The 18759-nt window shown below is 36.7% G+C and overlaps 1 protein-coding gene across 1 annotated transcript; it reads right to left on the bottom strand.

The window, feature by feature from the left end:
• Positions 1-770: 770 nt before the first annotated feature.
• Positions 771-10628, bottom strand: tbx6 (T-box transcription factor 6). The gene is made up of 8 exons (XM_056470005.1): positions 9900-10628; positions 6597-6792; positions 5479-5746; positions 3518-3661; positions 3326-3396; positions 3150-3211; positions 2688-2949; positions 771-2602 (listed from the first exon to the last, which is right to left on the bottom strand). Exons 1-8 carry the CDS (start codon positions 9967-9969, stop codon positions 1024-1026), a joined length of 2652 nt encoding a protein of 883 aa, XP_056325980.1. The 5' UTR covers positions 9970-10628; the 3' UTR covers positions 771-1023.
• Positions 10629-18759: the final 8131 nt, after the last annotated feature.

Raw genomic sequence — 18759 nt, 5'->3', positions numbered from 1 at the left:
GATATATGGCAATATATGCAAATTACATAAATGACATACAAGTTCGTTTTTGGATTTTACACATATAAAATTTTTTTATATTTTTTGAATAATATTTTATACAATTTGAGAAAAGTTTTTGAACCGCTTCAAATGTTGGCGTGGGTTTCCTCCGGGTTCTCCGGTTTCCCCCTCAGTCCAAAGACATGCGCTATAGGTGAATTGAATAAGCTAAATTGGCCGTAGTGTATGAGTGTGTGTGCGCTTGTGATTGTATGGGTGTTTCCCCACTACTGGGTTGCGGCTGGAAGGGCATCTGCTGCGTAAAATACATACTGGATAAGTTGGTGGTTCATTCCGCTGTGGCAACCCCTGATTAATAAAGGGACTGAACCGAAAATAAAATAAATGAATGAATGAATATGTTCATATATCTAATATTTTCCATATATTTATTATACAGTAATGCCAATTATTAAAATTTCAAAATATATGTTGCAAATATGACATTTTATACATTTAAAATTCAAATATAAACTCATCTGTCATGAACATAATTTACATATTTTCCATGTATCAGATTACTTTATTTTTTTAGTGGTCACACTGCCAGGAAACTGCCAGGAATTGTACATTTTGTTATCCTTAGCATCCAAATACATTTTTGGACCAACATAGATTGTGTATTTCGTATATTTACACATTCACACAAACACACAAGATTGAAAAATAACAATATTAAAATAATAAATTAAACTCATCAACATTTTATTTTGTAATTCAATGGTATGAACGGAAATACGAAAAATATACATCATTATTCAACTTCATCAAGCATTACTCTGAATAAAACTTCACAAAAGCATTCAAACTATTTAAAAAACAGCAGAATCGAGGTTTATTTTTGAGCTGTGAAGTTTTACACTTCAAACTACAATGTCTTGGTTCATCTCTTGTTGTCTCAGAGGTCCTCCAATGCAGTGCATCCATCTCCAAACATCTTAATTGCCAGCTCTTGACCTGCTGGTTGTTTTCTGTTTCTTATCAGAACACTGTCCTTCCTCCAAGGTCAAAGTAAGAGCCCTGACCATGAGCATGTTGTGGCTGTCTATAAATATGTCTGAGGGGTAAATGCAGGGAGGACCGAGGATCCTGGCAAAGACGTAGTGAGTAGGAAGAAAATGGGTTATAAAGGGATGGTGGAGCAGAGGAGGAGAGTGAGGGATCGAGAGAAGGAAGCAGGGAAGGGTGCAGTACCACATCTGGTAGATAGGGGGTGGCAGAGTTGAGCTGTGAGAAGGTGCCTATCTCTGTGGGAGCTACAGCAGGGTATGCGTTTGAAGGAGGAGGACACTGGGGATGAGTTAAGGATTGAGATAGTAACTGAGGGGCACTTGAGGTTTGGAGTGGGGGAAAGGACTGGGAGGTGATTTGAGAGGGGTTTGCCATTTGGGGTGGAATGTGAGAGAAGGAGGGATTATGGTATGACTGGGGAAAGGTGGATTGAATTTGGGTTGTATTAGGGATTGAGCAGGGTGAGGGAAGTGTCAAACTCTGGAGAGGATGTGGACCTGGTTGGATTGGAGTTGGGAAGGGGTAAGAAGTTGGTGCAGGGTTTGGGAGAGGACCAGGGGTGGTGTGTTTGGGCAGAGATGCAGGGAATGTGTATGCTGTGCTTGGGTGCAATGTATTGGGAACAGACTGCATTGGGCCTTGATGGATAGCATTGGTGGAAGGGAAGGAGAAGGACCCAGTTGTAGGATGAACTGGGTTTGGAATTGCTGGGATTGTACTCAAGCCTGAGGGCTGGGAAACTGGAAAAGAACCAGTTGCTGGACTAGGTCCAGAGGTACTCAAGTTGAGTTGCTGCTGGACAGGGGGAAAGGGGAAGACTGTTGTGTTAAGATTGGAAGATACCATAATAGAGTTAGGAGTGGACTGTCCTGATGGAGGGAAGGGGAATGCAGTTGGAGTTGTATTTGGATCAGAAGGGGTGGAAATTTGGTTGCATTGTGAGACTTGCTGATATGGTAAGGCAGATTGGGGTATACTTTGACATGGAGGGGATGTTGGATCAGGGTCATTGGTGGGTTGCACCGGGGGAAAAGGAAAGGCTGTTTGGGTTGGGTTTGGGACTGCAGGGGTTGTTGCATTGGCTGAGCTTAAACCCCCATCATCCACCTGATTTTGCCCGGAGTCAATAGTCAACCTGGAACCTTGACAAGCAGAGATTGATTGGAAGGGTGGATTTGTAGGTGTATGGGGGCTTAGGTTGTCTTGGGATTGGTCTGTTGGAAGAAGAGAATGGTAGGAGGATGATGAGAGAAGGTGTGAAGAGGTGGAGTGAGAGATAGAAGGGTATGAGTCTGGGAGAGAGGTCGTAGATGCGGGCATAGCTGTAGAGGAATTCATGCCAGGATACTCTGATGAAGGTAAGGAGGAATATGCAGGCATAGAGTGTGGAGATGAAATACTTGAGGCCCGTGGAAGCTCAAGGTCTGAGCTCTGTGTTGAGGACACCACAGAATACATTGAAGAAGACTGAGGCACTGATGTATGTGAGCTGAGCTGAGGAGTTGGGAAAGATGATGTGTATCCAGAAAGGTCCATCATTTGACCAGTTCTGTAATAGAAAGAAAGATAAAAATCATTTGATTATGATGTCCCAAATTGTACTTTTAATTTAGCTATGAGGTTATAGCACTTACTCATCCATCAGTGCGTTGTTTACATTATTTTCAGAGGTTGTCTGTTGTTGACTCTCCATTGAAGAGGGCATCTCAGAGGTCAAGAATGCTTGTTCAATGACAAGAGTTTGGTCAGAGTCTGTCTGATCTGGGTGAGACGACACTTCTGTATGAAAACCAGAGTCTGTAATTGGAAGGGCGGTGTTTATAATGGAGAGGGCAGAGCTTGGGAGTTCGACAGATTGTGAGAGGAGCTCTGTGGAATCACATGGGTCACATGACTCTGAGAGAGGGAAGCAGAAAAAACAGTGTTTCGTAAGAAAGAATGGAAAATCAGCAAGCCCATATTTACAAAAGTACTTTTTTGTAAAGACTAGAACAAGTATTACAAGTCGTTAGTAAAGTCTTTGCATTTACTTTTCAATTGGATTTGAATTCATGAGATTGTACATTCTGAAGTAAATAAGACATTATAATCCTCACCAATATCCAAACATTCCTCTTGACTGGATGTAATTTTCCTCTTCAGTCTTGCATCTCTTTGCCTAGGGTAAATAACAGAAAAGTTACGTTCTCAGTCTAGCTGTCTTACAAGGGTTTGTGTTTTTTGTGTTTGAAGGTTTTCTCAGTCTTGCTGTCTTACAAGGTTTGCAACTTACTTCTTGCAGTTCATGCCATTCTCTCTGAAGCCTTTCGCAAAAGGATTTGAGTTTATTTTCAGTTCGGTGATCTTTGAAAGAACAATAAAAACAAGAAGATAGTCATGATTAGTTTATTGTCTTAATAGAGAACAATATTTAAAACTGACAATTATTTGATATATTATTCTGATTCATTTATTTTTCTTTCACCTTGTTGTTCTGGTATGCAGTGACCGTAATGAACTGTGTTTCAGGAAAAGTGAAAGAGTGCTGAGCTCTTCCCCACATCAGCACGTCACGGGCCTCGATCACATGCACCCGTGGCTGATATCGATGCAAGGAGTGAAGAATGATCTTTACCAGAAAAGAGTTTGGAAATCAATGTTAGAAATGTGGTATAGCTGAGACATAAGGAATAATGCGTCACATAAAGACATAATGGCCATAAAATAAATGCTACTTTATAATAACTTGCATTATTATGACATGAAGAAACCATTTATACTGGCCCAAAACTATTTGGGCTCTTAAATGACATCTAATAAATTGGTAAAAATGGATATACAGTTCAGTAATTAACACAAAAACATAAGAACACACTAGTTTTCAAGTTTGGTCATTTTATGTTTAAGCAATTTCAAGGGTCCATATATTTTAATTAGACATTGAAATGTTGACATATTGGACTGCTGATCATCCTTAAACAGATAATTTAGGAAAGTGGTCCCCAATCCCTGAGCCATTTAAATCAATTGGTACTGGGCCGTACAAGAAACCAATAATTATTTCAGTTTTATTTATTATCTGAGCTGAACGATCTTTTATTTAGAAAAATCTTTTATTTTGAAAAATGACCATATTCTCTTAGTTACATCTTGGTCTCTGAGTGGCAAAATTTAGAGTAGGGTCCGTGTATGACTGCAAGACAGGGGAGTAACATGAAGAGGCATAACTTGTGAAGTTATGGAGACCCATTAATGTTAATAACGTCTACACCTACTCCACACCAAAACCCAATCAACACAGTTATTAATGTCTACACCTTCCCCAACCCTAAACCCAACCATCACAGTTATTAACGTCTACATCTTCCCCAACCCTAAACCCAACCTTCATTGTTATTAACGTCTACACTTACCCCAAACCTAAACCCAACCATCAGTTATTAACGTCTACACCTTCCCCAAACCTAAACCCAACCATCACAGTTATTAACGTCTACATCTTCCCCAACCCTAAACCCAACCTTCATTGTTATTAACGTCTACACTTACCCCAAACCTAAACCCAACCATCAGTTATTAACGTCTACACCTTCCCCAAACCTAAACCCAACCATCACAGTTATTAACGTCTACATCTTCCCCAACCCTAAACCCAACCTTCATTGTTATTAACGTCTACACCTTCCCCAAACCTAAACCCAACCATCACAGTTATTAACGTCTACACCCTCCCCAAACCTAAACCCAACCATCAGTTATTAATGTCTATACCCTCCCCAAACCTAAACCCAACCATCAGTTATTAATGTCTACACCTTCCCCAACCCTAAACCCAACCATCATCGCTATTAATGACTATACCTACCACAACCCTAAACCCAACCATCACAGTTATTAATGTCTACACCTTCCCCCACCTTCTACACCTACACCTTAGACACCAAGTAGGCTAACTGTCATGACAAAATAGATGAAGTCAGTTTATTAGTTATTAAATTAATTGGTTGTGGATAAATTTGAAGAAAACATTTGGTGAAAACGTTCCGCCATTTTGCCTACAACATCTTGTTGTGACATCTCGCATGGTTCAATGGGATCTCAATAACTAAGTTTTGCCTTTCTAACTTCCTACAAGTTACGCCCCTTCATGTTAGGCCCCTGTCTTGCAGTCTGTATATATTAGACTTGAAAATTTAACCCAACAGCTAGCAAAATGAGTAAGAAACAGATGTCTTTGGAAAGTTTCTTTGCGAAGGGGAAAGGGCCCAGTGAAGAGACAGAAGAGCCAAAAAAAAGAGAAAGCATTGAACAGACAATACTAGGAGATGAAACTGGAGCGACAGGTGATTTCCACACACCAAAGTTTGGGGATCACTGATTTAGATAACAGGATTAAACATTTACGACTTTAACAGCACATGTAAACACGGGTATTGTTTTACTCACATATCCTTGTGCATCTAATGTGTTGTTGGTGAGTTTCGCGCGGTGGAAGGATATGGTGCGGTTCTGCCAGTGTTCTCCAGTTGCCGGTGAGTCCGGATGGATGAACACACGGTCCGGCAGTCGAGCCTCTGCTCCTCCAACCACCTGCCAGCTGTTGTCTTGAAAACGATAGCGAGAGGAATCGACGGGTACGATGTCTAGAAGAAGAATGTAACGCAGAGACGGGTTCAGCCCTGATAGCTTCACCCGCAGCTGAGGAAACATTCGCCTGAGGAACAGAAGAGTTCAAACGGACTGATTAGATGTGCTCCAACTAGGGTTTCTAAAAAGAGTAGTCGGCAGCTAGCTCTCTGCAACTCTCACATGGTCGCCCACTATAGCTAAGCAGGGCTGTGCCCAGTCAGTACCTGGATGGGAGACCACATGGAAAAGCTAGGTTGCTGCCGGAAGTGATGTTAATGAGACCAGCAGAGGGCGAGGACAGACCTGTGGTCTGTGTGGGTCCTAATGCCCCAGTATAGTGAAGAGGACTCTATTCTGCTCAGTGAGCGCCGTCTTTCGGATGAGACGTTAAACTGAGGTCTTGACTCTCTGTGGTTGTTAAAAATCCCAGGATGTCCTTAGAAAAAAAAAGTAGAGGCTTAACCCTGGCATCCTGGCCAAATCTGCCCACTGGCCTCTGTCTATCCTGGCCTCCTAACAATCCCTATAGCATAATTGGCTACATAACTCTGTCTGCTCTCCACCAATCAGCTAGTGTATGGTGTACGGTCTGGTGCAATATGGCTGCTGTAGTGCCATCCAGGTGGATGCTGCACCCTGGTGGAGGATGACGAGATTCCCCCCAATGTGTAAAGCACTTTGAGTGTCCAGAAAAGCGCTATATAAATGTAAGGAATTATTATTATTACCCAAAAATGAAAATAACCCCATGAGTTATTCACCCTCAAACCGTCCTTGATGTACAGTTGAAGTCAGAATTATTAGCCCTCCTGAATTATTAGCCCCCCTGTATATTTTTCTTACCCCACTTTCTGTTTAACAGAAAGAAGATTTTTTTTTTCAACACGTGGTTGAGAAACACTGCTTTAATGCGTGTACGCTCATCATGTGCTCACCTGCCCTTCTTAGTGACGATCATTTCAGTGCCGACTGTGCTGAACTGCTTCCACAGACCCGCGTTCTCCAGCTCCATCCTCACGCTGTCCTGTGGAGCGGCAGGAGTTTCTGTGTTTGCATGAGGCTTTAGCAGTGCAGGAGGAAGAGCGCGAGCTGCCATCTCACATGTGGACGGGTACAATGGCACATCTCGATCTGCAGGACAGACAGACACTTCTGGATGACACAGTTTTCAAAAAGTGAATTTAAGTGGAATCTTTAAAGGGGAGCTATTATGCAAAAATCACTTTTATAAAGAGGTTTAAACACAGTTGTGGCAGCAGTGTGAATATATAACCAGCTTCTGATTGGAACAATGTATTAATGTTATTTTTTTAATCACACTTGATAAAAACAGTCTGCAGAAACACTTTGATTCACATTCTGAAGGGTCATACGTGTCATCAGAGGGGGAAAGCCCCGCCCACTCGTGTTCCATCTCTCCCTCATTAGCATAGAAAGATAGTCTTGTTTTTGAATATGCCACTATGCTGACACACAGGCATTTGTAGCCCCGCCCTCTTTTGAAAAGAGCACTATCTCATTTGAATTTAAAGCGACAGTCACTAAAATGAGACTATTTGGAATAAAGCCTAAAAGGGGCAGCTTTGTGGAGTTATAAAACATTATTTGTTTAGTATTTCAAGCTGAAACTTCACACATACACTCAAGGGACATCAGAGATTTATTTACATCTTGTACTAAGGGTCCATAATAGGTCCTCTTTAACATCCATGGAATTTTTTGTTGCATATTTAGATTATTGTTATTATTCATTCATTAATTTTCTTTTTGGCTTAGTCTCTTTATTAATCTGGGATCGCCACAACGGAATGAACCGCCAACTTATCCAGCATATGTCTAAAACCACATGTCTTTGGACTGTGGGGGAAACCGGAGCACCTAGAGGAAACCCATGCTGAGAACACGCAAACTCCACACAGAAATGCCAACTGACCCAGCCGAGGCTTGAACCAGTGACCTTGCTGTGAGGCAACAGCACTACCCACTGCGCCACCCTTATTATTATTATTTTTCATTAATTCATTCATTTTTTTTTCGGATTAGTCCTTTTATTAATCTGGGGTCGCCACAGCGGAATGAACCGCCAACTTATCCAGAATATTTTTTACGCAGCGGATGACCTTCCAGTCGCAACCTATCTCTGGGAAACACCAACAATAGCTTAATGCATGTTTTATCAGTACAGAAAATACTTTTGATAAAATAGTTTTTAAAAACCCCACAGTCTTTCCATTGTGTTTCTTAAAGGGATAGTTCACCCAAAAATGACAATTCTGTCATCATTTACTCATCCTCTACTTGTTTCAAACATGTTTAAGATTCTTTCTTCTGTTGAACATAGAGGAATATTTTCTGAAGAATGCTGGGATAAAGAAACTTCCAGAGTATTTTGTTCTGTGGATGTCAATGGATGTTTTTTTTCCCAACATTTTTCAGAATATCTCCTTTTGTGTTCAAGAGAAACAGCCCATAAAAGTTTAGAGCCACTTTAGTAAGTGATGAGGAAACACATTTCAGTTTTGGGTTAACTTGGGTTAAAAAAGCTTTTAGATTATTAAAATATTCAAATGCTGCTTGTAATATTTTTTGTTTGTTTGTTTTTGGAAGTTTTCCTGCTTTAAGGTTATTATATTTAACTAAATGTGAAATTTATTGGATGCATTTTACAGTATACAGTTGAAGTCAGAATTATTAGCCCCCATTGATTTTTTTTTTCTTTTTTAAATATTTCCCAAATGATGTTTAACAGATTCAGGAAATGTTCACAGTATGTCTGATAATATTTTTTCTTCTGGAGAAAGTCTTATTTGTTTTATTTTGGCTAGAAAAAAACAGTTTTTCATTTTTTAAAACCCATTTTAAGGTCAATATTATTAGCCCCTTTAAGCTTTATATTTTTCCGATAGTCTACAGAACAAAACATCGTTATACAATAACTTGCCTAATTACCCTAATCTGCCTAGTTAACCTAATTAACCTAGTTAAGCCTTTAAATGTCACTTTAAGCTGTATAGAAGTGTCTTGAAAAATATCTAGTCAAATATTATTTACTGTCATCATGGCAAAGATAAAATAAATCAGTTATTAGAGATGAGTTATTAAAACTATTATGTTTAGAAATGTGTTGAAAAAATCTCTCCATTAAACAGAAACAGGGGGGCCAATAATTCTGACTTCAGCTGTATGTGTACTTACCTCAGAATGTACTTGGTTATATTAGGTAACCAACTACTAAACTAGGTTTAGATATAACACCCAGTTTTAAGTAGACAGTATGTACATGCGAAAAAGAACTATAAACAGTCTGTGTGAAATAAATATTAACCAACATTAAAAAACTTAATATAATTAAACCTAAAATAGAAAATTATTACAAACAACTAAATCACTAAAGATATCAATCAGTTTAGAAAATCACTTCAATTACTAACACTGCTTTGAGGAACATTAAAATGGTCTGTGGAGTAAAAATAAAATATTCATTCCAAGTGAAAAAAAGCATCCTTAAAGGGACAGTTCACCCAAAAAATAAATAAATAAATAAACAAATTCGGTCATCATTTTCTCACCCTTCACTTGATTTTCTTTCATCAACACAAAAGAAGATATTTTGAAGAATGGTTGCACCCTTTGACTTCAATAGTAATTTTCATTAGCCATCAATTAATAATTCATTTTCTTTTCGGCTTAGTCCCTTTATTAATCAGGGGTCGCCACAGCGGAATGAACCGCCAACTTATCCAGCATATGCATAATGCTGCAACCCATCACTGGGAAACACCCATACACTCTCATTCAGACACATACACTATGGACAATTTGGCTTATTCAGTTCACCTATAGCACATGTGTTTGGACTGTGAAGAGCACCCGGAGGAAACCCACGCCAACACGGGGAAAACATGCAACTGACCCAGCTGGGACTCGAACCAGTAACCTTCTTGCTGTGAGGTGATCATGCTACCCACTGTGCCACCATGACACCCCTGCCATCAATCAGCATTCTCCAAAATATCTTCAATGTTTAACAGAAGACATAAACATCACAAGGAAGAATAAATGGGGTCATTTTCATTTTTGGGTGAACTATCCCTTTAAAGGACTCATAAAGGAGCCCAAAATCATTTAGTCATCGCTATCTCATTTTGCAAACTTCAATTTTTCGAGTGATGACTTGAGCTAGTCTCATTAAACCTCTGAAACCCTTACACACACACACATCTATGCTGTTTTCTTACCTCTGTAATAGCAGTCGTTCAATCTCTGAGGTCCCAGAGCCAAACTAGGGTACATTTCCACACCCAGCATGTCTCTTTCTTCACTTTGGTCTTTATCGAATATCAAATCGAAGCTTCACTGAGCATTCATAACGGAGAAGATCTCTTTCAAAGTCTTCTTTTCTCCGTCAGATGACGTTTCTCTCTCTGTTTCTTGTCTTCTAATGCCCGCGTTGGTCTTCTCGTGTGTTATATAGGTGAGCGCTCCTTCACACTTTAGCAAATGGTGGAGTCTTCACACGTTCGTCTTCTTCTGTTTTCTTCAGGGTCCATCTTTTGGGGCCTGCTCTTCACACACCGGCTAAATAAACACAGCTCTGTTTTCTCATGAACACATCAAACTTAAAACATCACTGTGCTGTTTATTCTTCATCCACTTGGAGTTGAGCTGCTCAAATGGGAAGAAATAGATTTAGTTTATCGATGCGGGTTTGTATTCGCTAGAGCCTCAGTTTGATCTGATCTGCACAGATTATTTCTCTATTCTATTATGTTTTCCTATTGTTATGGGGGGGTTAAGTGTTTCTCCTGAGTAAATGACCTTCATAATCTTATCTATTTGAATTTGGCAAAACTATCCTAAAATTCAATATTAATTGTCTTTAGTTTATGATATCAGGATTGCGCTTTTTACAAAATTGGTTGTAAACATATGAACAAGAACAGAGATGTTTTTAAAAAGTCAAATAGTGGATATTTAGTACTTTTTTTGGTACACAAGTGATGAAAACAAAATAAATAATCAATAAAAAATAAAAATAAACACAAAATAATAATTAAAATAAAATAAAATTATATATATATATATTTCTTCAACTTGATAAAATTAATAAAACGAATAATTGATGAATGATTTTCAAAATGGTTTACATGTATTATTAGTCAATGTTCATTTATGAATTAACTTTATTTTTCTATTTTTTTTTTGTTAATACACAATGTGCTAAAATGTATATGTTAAAATTATTATTATTTTTATTCCATGTTAGATATTACAATAATTTTAGCAAACAATATTTATTGAAACAAATTTTATATTATATTATTCCTATAATATGCATTTTGTAAAATGTCTGTATATTATATTATATTATATTATATTATAGTTTATTTTATTTTATTATTATTCAGATTATTTTTATTTCATTTTAGATATTAGAATAATTTTTGCAAACTATTAAAACAAATATTACATTATATTATATTACATTACATTACTTTACATCACATCACAATACATTATATTTTATCATATTATATTATACCATAATATGTATTTTGGAAAACATCTATATATTATATTATATTATATTATATTATATTATATTATATTAAATTTTATTATATTATATTTTATTATATTAAATTTTATTATATTATATTATATTATATTTTATTATATTATTTTATATTATATATTATATTTTATTAAATTATTTTATATTATATTATATTACATTATATTATATTATATTAAATTTTATTATATTACATTATATTTTATTATATTTTATTAAATTATTTTATATTATATTATATTATATTTTATTTTATTTTATTATATTTTATTAAATTATTTTATATTATATTATATTACATTACATTACATTATATTATATTATTTTATATTATATTATGTTTTATTATATTTTATTAAATTATTTTATATTATATTATATTACATTACATTATATTATATTACATTATATTATATTACTTTATATTTTATTACTTTATATTATATTATTAAACTGAATTAAATAGCAATAAACTAATTCTGTTAATTAAACTTAGTATTTTATTTCACATTATTATCAGCTCATAACTGAACTTTTGATAATTTATAATAAAAAAAATTCCCTTGAAATGATCTGACAAAAGTTACATAACAAATAAATACAAACAATGTTTGTAATTTGTTTGTGGTTATGATTTGGGAGGGCATGTGAATGATGTGCTCATAAGCGAATGAGGTTTTTTTTTCTTCTCGTGGATCAGACTGCTGATGTCGGGTGGATTCCCTTCCCACAGTCGAAGAGGAAGGTCAGAATGAAAATGCTCTGTTACTCAATGCCAAAAGTTGTATGATGTAATCGCACAACCATACACGGACTGTCCGTACCACAACTGCTGTTCAGATATGGACCGAGGTCTGGCCGGATGAGGGATATTACAGTGAGTTAACGCAGACAGGATTTGATGTGTAGTGTAGATACAAAAAACAGATGTTTGCTGTTTGTTCAAAGTACTTATTAAAATAAGCTGAAACGACACAATTCTTGAGGTTTTTGGGGGACAACCTAATTGTTTTAAGTTCAGTCCACTTATATTTTGTGAAATCTAGTTAACTTAATTCCTTCATGTTGTCCAAACACAAATCGATTGTGTGGAACACAGCATTTTTAACCAGTGTAGTGTATGACTGGCCTGAGATCAGCTGCTGGTGAAGGTGGAGGTCTGGACACACAGTTTGTTCTTACTGCTGCAGTTTGGTCTGTAAGGTAAACACAGCACGTCAGACGCTGCATCCAAATGACCTTTAACAAGCAGACATGACGTAACAGATGCTTCGGGTGGACGCTCTTTAAATAAATATTAGGCAGACTTCACTAAAAATGATGACTTTTTAATGGAAAAACATGGATTAGTTGGCTTTACTTAAAATAATTGAGTTAACCTGCTGCTTTTAAAATGATTAGTTGACTTTACTGAGTAAATCTGCTGCCTTATTAAAAAAAAAAAACAGTTGGTAAACCAAGGCGTCACGGTGGCGCAGTGGGTAGAATGATCCCCGGCTTGGTCAGTTGGCATTTCTGTGTGGAGTTTGCATGTTCTCCCTGTGTTCGTGTGGGTTTCCTCCGGGTGCTCCGGTTTCCCCCACAGTGCCAAGACATGCGGTACAGGTGAATTGGGTAGGCTAAATTGTCCGTAGTGTGAATGTAAGAGTGTATTGGTGTTTCCCAGTGATGGGTTGCAGCTGGAAGGTCTGCATAAAACATATGCTGGATAAGTTGGTGGTTCATTCCGCTGTGGCGACCCCGGAGTAATAAAGGGAGCAAGCCGAAAATAAAATGAATGAATGAGTAAACCCATTGTAACTTGGAGTTGACGTAACTTAATTTGTATAATTCTGCACATACACTCAAAAAATGGCGTTTGATATGTTCAAACTGCTTATTTACAATGAAACAACATAACTTTTGAGGTTTTTAAAGGGACAACTGAATTCTTTTATGTTCAGTCTACTTAAATTTGTAAAAACTACTATGTTAACTTAATTCCTTTATGTTGTCTCGGTGCAAATCGATTCTGTGGAAACCAACATTTTTTTTACAGTGTACACTAAAAAATGCAGGGTTCCCCGCAGTTCATTCATGTTGTCCCAATACAAATTCAAGAGTTCACACTTAGCTGATGATTAATTATAAGCTTGTTTGGCATGCTGTCCCGGGAGAGAGCCCTGAGCTCATAAGATCCTCGAGCCCGGGGCTCCCTCTCGTTGCAAAGCGAGAGGGGAGTTTGAGCTCAGGTAGATCTCGAGAACTCCCCCGCTGTAATAACCAATGAACAGCCAGTGATTGCTCTTGAGAGATAACCATTTACTAGGAGCATGTCTATAGTGCCGGTTTGAATTAGTCAATTAGCTTATGTTGCATGTTTTTTGGACGGTGGGAGGAAACCGGGGAACCTGGGGGAAACCCACGTGAGCACGGGGAGAAAATGCAAACTCCACACAGAAATGTCTGCTGGTTTGGTAAAGCCTAGAACCAGAGACATTCTTGCTGTGAGGCAACAGTGCTAAGCACTGAGCCACCGTGTCACCAATCTAGGAAGAAGGAGGAGTAGGGGTGGATGGGGGGATTCTTCAAAACGAAGATAGCAGTGGTACGTAACCCAGGGTATTTGTAGTAGCTTAGGAGTCGTCTGATTGGTGCATTGAGAATTGGATAATGCGGATCCAGCCGCTAGCAATCATAAGCACGTGATCCTCTCGAAATTTGTTTATAACTAAACTTCACTTAGTTTTACTTGTTACAACAAATCTAAGTGTATTGAACATAAAACAATAGCGTTGTCCCAATTTTTCTTCCAAAAGTCGTTTCAGCTCATTTTAATTAAGAAGATTTTGTATTTAAGTGTAGGATACTGCAAAATAATAATAATAATAATAATAATAATAATAATAATAATAATAATAATAATAAAATATAATTTTTAGGTGATCTATTTCTTTAAATTGTATTTCTTTTCGGGAAACATCTTTTTACATTGGAAATAAATAAATCAAACACAAAGGCATGAGTTTTTCTTGTAACTTCCAGAAGCTATTAGTTGAAAAAGTGAGTAAACTCATTGCCTTTAAACTATTAAGTAAATGTACTATATGGATCAATAGAAGTGTTAAGTTCTCTTAACATAATATTTCAAATTTACAACAGAAATACTTAAATTTTTTAGTCAAATCAACATGTCATTTTTAAGGCATGTATTTATTTTAATTAATCACTTTTTACAGTGTATACTTGCTAAAATCTAATTATTTATAATGAGTTGTAACAGCACAATTCTTAAGTTTTTTTGGGGACAACTTAATTGTTTTATGTTCAATTTGTAAAAGATGAAACCCACGTGTGTTCAATTTTGGATTTCACACACAAAAAAGAGAGTTTAGAATGACATGAGTGACAAAAAATGTTAATATTATCTGCAAATTATCTCTTTAAAATCACTTCACGACGACCAAATCTGTCAACCTGACCTGTGCGTCGAACTCTTGAAATCTGCTGAAATAAACCGGCCTTCAGACCCAGATTGAAACACGGCACAGTTCATTGAATTGCTCTGATTGCGGTATGAATTAAGGCAGTAACAGTAACAGGCATTCAACAGTAATAATAATAATAATAAAATATAATTTTTAGGTGATCTATTTCTTTAAATTGTATTTCTTTTCGGGCTATTTTTTTTACATTGGAAATAAATAAATCAAACACAAAGACATGAGTTTTTCTTGTAACTTCCAGAAGCTATTAGTTGAAAAAGTGAGTAAACTCATTGCCTTTAAACTATTAAGTAAATGTACTATGTGGACAAATAGAACTGTGAAGTTCTCTTAACATAATTTCTAAAAGTTACAACAGAAATACTTAAATTTTTTGAGTAAAATCAACATTTTTAAGGCAAAGGGTTTGTTTATTTATTTATTTAAATTAATCACTTTTTACAGTGTATACTTGCTAAAATCTAATTATTTATAATGTTTTTGGGGGTTTTTTGGGGGACAACTTAATTATTTTATGTTCAATTTGTAAAAGATGAAACCCACGTGTGTTCAATTTTGCATTCCACACACAAAAAAGAGAGTTTAGAATGACATGAGTGAGAAAAAATGTTAATATTATCTCTTTAAAATCACTTCATGACAACCAAATCTGTCAACCTGACCTGTGCGTCGAACTCTTGAAATCTGCTGAAATAAACCGGCCTTCAGACCCAGATTGAAACACGGCACAGTTCATTGAATTGCTCTGATTGCGGTATGAATTGAGGCTGTAGTGCTACTGTTGCTTAAAGAGGCACACCTGGGCCCTCATAAACACATTAGCTGCCATTAGGCCTTACAGTGCCTGTAAACTCTGCGTTAGACGCACAGTAATGACATCCACCTCCCTCCGAGAGCAACACCTCCACTTCCCCTCGGTCTTTATCACCCACTTGCGAATCAACAACACAAACAACAACTACAACAACAGTGTTCAGAGCTCCAAAACAGCCTCAAACCGGTCGCTAGTAGAAACCACGCTGTAAAAAAACATCGGTAAATTAGCAGATTTCCATATTTTGTAACTCATGTTTTTATTTTTTTCCCATTTATTTATGATTCTAAATTGAATTATGGGACCTTGAACTTTCTTTTTATCAATGTTTAACCTTTAAAAGTTTAAAAAAGTGACTTTAATGAACATTTTTAATCATTTAAAGTGATATATCATCTGGGTTGGTGTTGTATATTAAGGTAGAAAATCCTTGTAATAAACTGCAAGGTCAATTATTTTCGATTGGCTACCGAACAAACCATTGTTGTCCAATGACTTGCTTAATTAACCTAATTAAGCCTTTAAATTGCACTTTAAGCTGACAACTAGTATCTTGAAAAATACTAACATTTATTCATTCATTTTCGGCTTAGTCCCTTTATTATTATAGGGGTCGCCACATCGGAATGAACCGCCAACTTATCCAGCATATGTTTTACATTACGGATGCTCTTCCAGCTGCAACCCATCACTGGGAAACATCCATACACACTCATTCACACACATACTCTACGGACAATTTAGCTTACCCGATTCACGTGTACCGCATCTTTTTGGACTTGGAGAAACCGGAGGACCCAGAGGAAGCCCTTGCCAACACTGGAAGAACATGCAAACTCCACACAGAAACGCCATCTGACCCAGCCAAGGCTCGAACCAGCGACCTTCTAGCTGTGAGGTGATTGTGCTACCATGCTGCCTGAAAAATAGTAGCTATTAAAAAAAATGAGTTGTTAAAACTGTTTAAACGTGTCGCAAAAAAATGCGGTAAACAGCTCTTGGGAAAAATTATTACAATTTTAAAGGACGGATGTATTTAACAGTTTGATTATTAGTATTATTTTCAAAAACGGTAATAAAAAATAGCTAAACTGCAACACATAGCATTAACGCTTCTTCAAAACAGAACTGTGATGTGTAAACACTGTAAAAAGTGATTAGTTGAAGTAAACTCAATGCCTTTAAATGAATAAGTAAACAAACTGTGCATAATTTTTAATAACTAAACTCCCAATACTGGGTTATTTTAGTGTATATATTTAACCAAAATATGGACAAGCCAAAAAATTGGGTTAATTTGGGCTATAATTGAATTAATAATTATGTTTTATCCATCATTTATTCGTTCATTTTCGGCTTAATTCCTTTATTATTATGTGGGTCGCCACATCGGAATGAACCGCCAACTTATCCAGCATATGTTTTACATTACGGATGCTCTTCCAGCTGCAACCCATCACTGGGAAACATCCATACACACTCATTCACACACATACTCTATGGACAATTTAGCTTACCCAATTCACCTGTACCGCATCTTTTTGGACTTGGAGAAACCGGAGCACCCAGAGGAAGCCCTTGCCAACACTGGGAGAACATGCAAACTCCACACAGAAACGCAATCTGACCCAGCCGAGGCTCGAACCAGCGACCTTCTAGCTGTGAGGAGATTGTGCTACCCACTGTGCCACCATGCTGCCTGAAAAAAAATGAGTTGTTAAAACTTTTATGTTTAAACGTGTCGCAAAAAAATGCGGTAAACAGCTCTTGGGAAAAATAATTACAATTTTAAAGGACGAATGTATTTAATGGTTTGATTATTAGTATTATTTTCAAAAATGTTAATAAAAAATAGCTAAACTGCAACACATAGCATTAACGCTTCTTCAAAACAGAACTGTGATGTGTAAACACTGTAAAAAGAGATTAGTTGAAGTAAACTCAATGCCTTTAAATTAATAAGTAAACAAACTGTGCATACTTATAACAATGAAGTTAAGTGAACTTAACAGTTCTATAGCTAAAAAATAAAAATGAAAAAGAAACAATGTGTAATAATTTTTAATAACTAAACTGCCAATACTGGGTTATTTTAGTGTATATATTTAACCAAAATATGGACAAGCCAATAAATTGGGTTAATTTGGGCTATAATTGAATTAATAATTATGTTTAATCCATCATTCAATCGTTTTCTTTTCGGCTTAGTCCCTTTGTTAATCTGGGGTTGCCACAGTGGAATGAACCGCCAACTTATCCAGCATATGTTTTATGTATTCATTCATTTTGTTTACGGCTTAGTCCCTTTGTTAATCTGGGGTCGCCACATTGGAATGAACCGCCAACTTATCCAGCATATGTTTTACGTAGCGGATGCCCTTCCAGCTGCAACCCATCACTGGGAAACATCCATACACACTCATTCACACACATACACACACACACACTACGGATAATTTAGCTTACCCAATTTACCTTCAGCACATGTCTTTGGACTTGAGAGGAAACCCATGCGAACACGGGGAGAACATGCTAACTCAATACAGAAATGCCAACTGACCCAGCTGAGGCTCGAACCAGCGTCCTTCTTGCTGTGAGGTGACAGCACTACCTACTGCGCCACCGCCTCACCTGCTTTATCCACAATTGATCTAAATATGGATTAAAAATAACAGAGCAATTCTGGAGTGTAATATAAACCTTTTAACTTGTTGACACTGAATTACCTTGCGAATATGTAATGCAATTTTAAAGTAAAAATGAACCACCATCAATTATTTTTTCACTGACAAACTTCTTTTTTTATTGTGATTCTTATCGTATTGTGATTATTCCCTGTTTGTGTTTTTACTGTAGATTTCACATGTTTTTGATCTGGGTTATTGATATCTGTTTAACTTCTTCCAACGTCAATACCATGGAGGAGTTAAACAAGTTATTCCAGCTTTCACAATTGCTTCTGAAAATAAACCGCTCGGTTTGATGAATTACGAGGAAATGCTTGAGTTATCTGTCAGATCATACACATGATCGCCATAAAAATACAAACATACCAAGTTTTACTTATTACTTAATGAGGCTCAACACGTGAAACAAAATCATCCAACTAAAGTAAGCTCAGTTCACTTTCAGGTAAAAATGTTAAATATTTGGCAAAGGTGTTGCTCAAGCATGAAACTTATCTTCAGCTCTACCAAGTTACACCCTTCAAGAATGTGAAGGCC

This window comes from Danio aesculapii, chromosome 12, assembly GCF_903798145.1.
Source record: "Danio aesculapii chromosome 12, fDanAes4.1, whole genome shotgun sequence".
NCBI classification, from domain to species: domain Eukaryota; kingdom Metazoa; phylum Chordata; class Actinopteri; order Cypriniformes; family Danionidae; genus Danio; species Danio aesculapii.
Note: the sequence above shows the minus strand (reverse complement) of the source record. Positions and strands in the feature narration are given on the sequence as shown.

Excerpts from the sequence above, each read along its gene's own strand:
- tbx6 (XM_056470005.1), bottom strand. The coding sequence starts at position 9,969 with ATGCTGGGTGTGGAAATGTACCCTAGTTTGGCTCTGGGACCTCAGAGA. Across the intron at positions 6,793-9,899 it reads GAACGACTGCTATTACAGAG|ATCGAGATGTGCCATTGTAC; the intron begins GTAAGAAAACAG and ends TCTGTCCTGCAG. Across the intron at positions 3,212-3,325 it reads AATGGCATGAACTGCAAGAA|GCAAAGAGATGCAAGACTGA; the intron begins GTAAGTTGCAAA and ends TATTTACCCTAG.